The sequence below is a fragment of the Otolemur garnettii genome, unplaced genomic scaffold (genome assembly GCF_000181295.1).
Source record: "Otolemur garnettii isolate 467f Iridium unplaced genomic scaffold, OtoGar3 scaffold00068, whole genome shotgun sequence".
In the NCBI taxonomy this organism is placed as follows: Eukaryota; Metazoa; Chordata; class Mammalia; order Primates; family Galagidae; genus Otolemur; species Otolemur garnettii.
Genome location: NW_003852463.1, coordinates 1,201,034 through 1,205,416, shown reverse-complemented (window position 1 = coordinate 1,205,416; position 4,383 = coordinate 1,201,034). Strand labels below are relative to the sequence as shown.

General features: G+C 41.5%; 1 protein-coding gene across 1 annotated transcript in view; it reads left to right on the top strand.

The window, feature by feature from the left end:
* Positions 1-3,330, top strand: part of HK2 (hexokinase 2) — a 66,184-nt gene extending 62,854 nt beyond the window's left edge. The window contains exon 18 of the mRNA XM_003793361.2: positions 781-3,330. Within this exon, the coding sequence (XP_003793409.1) occupies positions 781-925 (145 nt within the window). The 3' untranslated portion in view covers positions 926-3,330. The remainder of the gene's footprint in view (positions 1-780) is intronic.
* The last annotated feature ends 1,053 nt before the right edge of the window (positions 3,331-4,383 follow it).

The window sequence follows — 4,383 nt, the reverse complement described above, 5'->3', positions numbered from 1 at the left end:
AAAAAAAAAAAAAAGGAAGTTCTAGATCCCTTTGTTGAAGGGTCAGTGTCATTGTACCAATAGGAGCCTCAGTCCCAGATGAGGATTAGGATGGGGACCTAGGACTTGGCATCCTCAGCTTCACAGATGGGAAGGGCACCCTGACCCTGCTGTGGTGGGTGGATGGTGACAGCTTCTTACTCTAGTCTCATATGGAGGGGATCTGAGATCACTGTAAGGTCTTAATAGTAACTCTGTTCAGTCTGCTTCTTTTGCCTTCAGTGACACTTAGGAATAGATGTGGAACTGATGTAGGGCAATACCCCTGGAAAACATAAAATGAGATTTATGGGTCTTGGTCCTCCCCTCTGGAGCTTGTGAATGGATTATGTACCTCTGCAAGGCACACTTGTAGCTTCCATGACTGTTGAACTTCTCTTTTACTATTTTTTTCTTCTAGAATCTGAAGTTTATTTTATTTATTTATTTATCTTTTGAACTTCTCTTTTACTGATTGGTTTTAAGAGCCCAATTTGCAAGAATTGCAAACATGCCAAAGTTGAATCTTAGCTTCCCCAGTTGCCTCGTGTGATGGATTGGGCAATATTACTAGTATCTCCAAGCCTTGGTTTTCTGGTACATAATACACAGTAAATATTTAAAACATTGTGACTGTCATCCATTTCCTCATCTTAACTGTTGCTGAGTTTTCAGCATCCCTTCTGAGGGTCACATTTCAGAGTATACAAGTTAAACATGACTAAGATGGTTTTTCCTGTGTCTTCCTCCCACCTTTTCCAGCTTTGCCAAAGTCATGCATGAGACAGTGAAGGACCTGGCTCCAACATGCGATGTGTCCTTTCTGGAGTCAGAAGATGGCAGTGGGAAGGGGGCAGCTCTCATCACTGCCGTGGCCTGCCGCATCCGTGAGGCTGGACAGCGATAGAACCTCTGAAATCAGAAGGGACGTCCTCTTGCTCCTCCTCCTCCCTGTTTTAAATTACAAGGTGTCATCCCCTTGTGTCAGAGACAGACCCTTAGGCTTTTCCTTGGCAGAGAGGACCCTGTTGAACTGGGTTTTTTCTTTGCCTATATTCACTATACAATTTGGTGCCCGAACTATGGCCTTCCAAGATAAACACAGATTGAAGCAAGGATTTGTTCACAGTGGTCACAACCATTCTCATTGGTTCTTTTAAAACTTAAGAATGTTAACCCTTAATAATTAATCCCCTTGGCCAAATTCCATGTCCCTGCATAATTCTACAGGGTGGGGACATTAATGAAGATATGGTTGCTTCACCTTGGAGCCTGAACATGACATTTCTGGGTGGAGAGCATCCCCCACCGTGATGTTGATACTGATCTCCTGTTGAAGATCTGGGAGGTCTCTACTACAACATGAGCCTGATTTTCCTACAGGCATATTGGGGGGGGGGTGCATGGAGGGGAATCCATGGATATCCATGTGGTAGCCCTTTCAACCTCATCTACAATCCTTTGCCCTGTGGATTCCAGCGTCACTGTTCCTGGGATCAAGGAACCTTGAGTCTGGACAATGAAACCAAAGCCAAGAGTTGATGCATCCTGCGAGTGGGCTCTGGTCATATCTCCATGTGGATGCACAAATCATCCATGAGCAATGGACTTTTGGGAAAGGGGGAGCTTTTCAGTTTGTTTTAAAAATGGTTTTTCATGCAAAAGCAGAAACACTGTATTTTCATTTTAATTTATATTTAAAATTTATTTAGTTTATGAAGTAGGTCTGCTCCTTCATCTTGACGTGTAAAGGTCAGTTGCGCGTAATGTATTTATATGTTAATTTGTTATGTATATAGATATGCAGGTCTTGTCTGAATTGGCCTCCTTAGTACATCAGTGTGGTTAAAGATGGAAGGGGAAGATACTGACTAGTGACTAGAAATACCTCATTCGCCTGTGGGAAGAGAAGAGAAAACTCTTCAGGGTGAGTGAATGGCAAAGCGGTTGCCTGCTGTTTCCTCCTTTCCTGCAGTCTTGGGAATGTGAGGAAGGCAGAACAGAGAGAGAGGCTGGGCCTTTGGGTTGAAGAAAACATGGTGACTGGCTGCTCTGTCTAGAGACTTTCCTGGGGCAATATTACAAGTGACGTTAACCAAAGGAAACCGAAAGAATCATTTCAAATAGACTCATTGGTTAGAAATCTTTATTCTTAGGGCAGTCAGTAGTATTTTAAAGCTTTCTTATATGGTAAAGGAAGCCACCAAAAACTTTTCTAAAAATATATCTAATCATTGACAGCAAACCAAAATGGAATAAGTAAATAACCAAACAAACAAAACCTCAGGGACAACATTTTTGGTATATTTGTGCCCTCCTAGCAAGTTTCATCTTGGCTTTGTTTTGTAAATGTTTTATAAGAATTGTGGTCCATGTGCTTCCCTAGGCTGACCTGGTACTGGTCTGCTGACCTGTTTTTGTGGTTTTTATACACAGTATTTATTTTAAACTATTGGGAGGGATGGGAAGGATGTAAAAACTTTCATACTCTACTTTTCAAGAGTACAGTTAATTCTGAATCTGAAAGCCCACTTCTGCCCGGAAATAATGCACAACCCCAGACAGTAAACCTGGACACTACATGGTAAGGAGAGAATGGCCTTGTAACTCTATTAAATTGGATATAAGGATCAAACCGAAAACATGGAAAGAAACTCATGACTGAATCACACCCAATTTTTGCACATTTATTAAACAGTGCCCGATTACATGATTTTTGTACAAGGTTGGGCATAAATAGGTGAAGACTGCCCAGATCTTCCTGACAAGCAAGAGGGGCTGGTCCTTCTGGTTTGTTCTGGTCTCACTTTACTGTTCGGTACAGCTCTTCTGCCTCTCTCATACTCACTAGTTGATCCCAAATGTGGGTGCATCCTACTACATGGAAGCTTTTGGCTTTCATGTAGATTTATATTCCATTAAGGGGGGCCCCCAAAATAGAGATGGATTTTTAACTGAAATTTTAAACTCGAAGATTAGGTACTATCTATGAAATCACACATTTTGTTTTTAAAGGTAGAGCTGTATGTGTAGCGACTAAAGACGTGTTGTTAGTTTCCAAAAAGGAGCACTGGAAAATGCATTTTGAATGTTTGTGTTCCCAGAACTAGGTTGGCAGTCCCTTGATGACGCTGCTTTGCTTGGTGTAAATATAATGGATCTCAATTTCTGGGGTGTGCTGAGTAGCAGATCATCTCAAATCCTTGAGCACTCAGTCTAGTAAAGATGTTGTCATTATGTACAATAAATAACTAGTTCAATTAACTATGTGATGTTAACTATTATTAATAAATTTTAACATTTTTCAAAATACTTGATGTGTGATTCATCATTTGGTCCTATCAGTACTTTCTGGCCAGTGTGGTAAGTGACTTATGAGTGTCTTGATTTTGAGTGTATGTGTTTGACAGGCATGTAGCCAAGACCTGGGATGATCCCAGGAAGTTCTCTTCTTGGAACTTAATCCTGATAGAACTAGAAGGTGGCTTTTCCTGGGCTGTCTTTGAGGCCCTAGATTTCTAACCCCATGTCTAACCCTGCAGTCCACTGTTCAAACAGCTTGGCTGAGATGTATGTAGCATAACCCTCATGGGCTCAGGCTGGTCTTGGCAGGTAGATGTGAGTCATATTCAAGACATATAGCCTTTGTGTGAACATCTAAAAAAGCACCTGCCTCTATCCTCTCCCTGCCAAACTCTCAAATAAGCAAAACTCAAATCTGAGGAATGAATTCCTCAAAATTCCCTAGGGAAACCCCCTGACATTGTTATGGGCCTGCTTGCCACTGACTGAGAGAGGAAAATGACCAAGGCTAAAAGGGTAATAGATACAACCAGCAGATAAAGGAAAAATTAAAACTGGACTCTATTTTTTCTGTTATCAAACTGGTAAGATTTGGAGCATTTTTGTACATTATTAGTGGAAGTATAATTGGTATAACCCATTTAGGAGGAGAGATTGGCAATATGCCACAAAAGCAGATTTTGTGTAATTTTCTAGAAATTTGTGCTAAGGAAATACACAAGTTAGGGACTAAGATTCAGCTTTGAGGGTATTAACTATTATCTGGCTTATAATAGCTAACAGGAGAATTTATATCTATGTGATAGGTCTGCCTACGCTGTGCCGGGGTTCAGTCAGGGAAATCATTCCAGTGATTGCAAACATTTAATACAGTGACTTGCTTATACTGGTGGTGCAAATGCTGAGAATCCAAATAGTACAGAAGCAGCCCAGAGAAAAACAGCTTCAATCCCACTAGCTGGACCAGAGTTCCAAAGCTGGGGAAAGGTGGGGGGTAGGCAGAACCAGGGAGCCCAGAGCTGAGCAGTGGTGAAGAAATACTCTGCTTTCACTCCCTCCCAC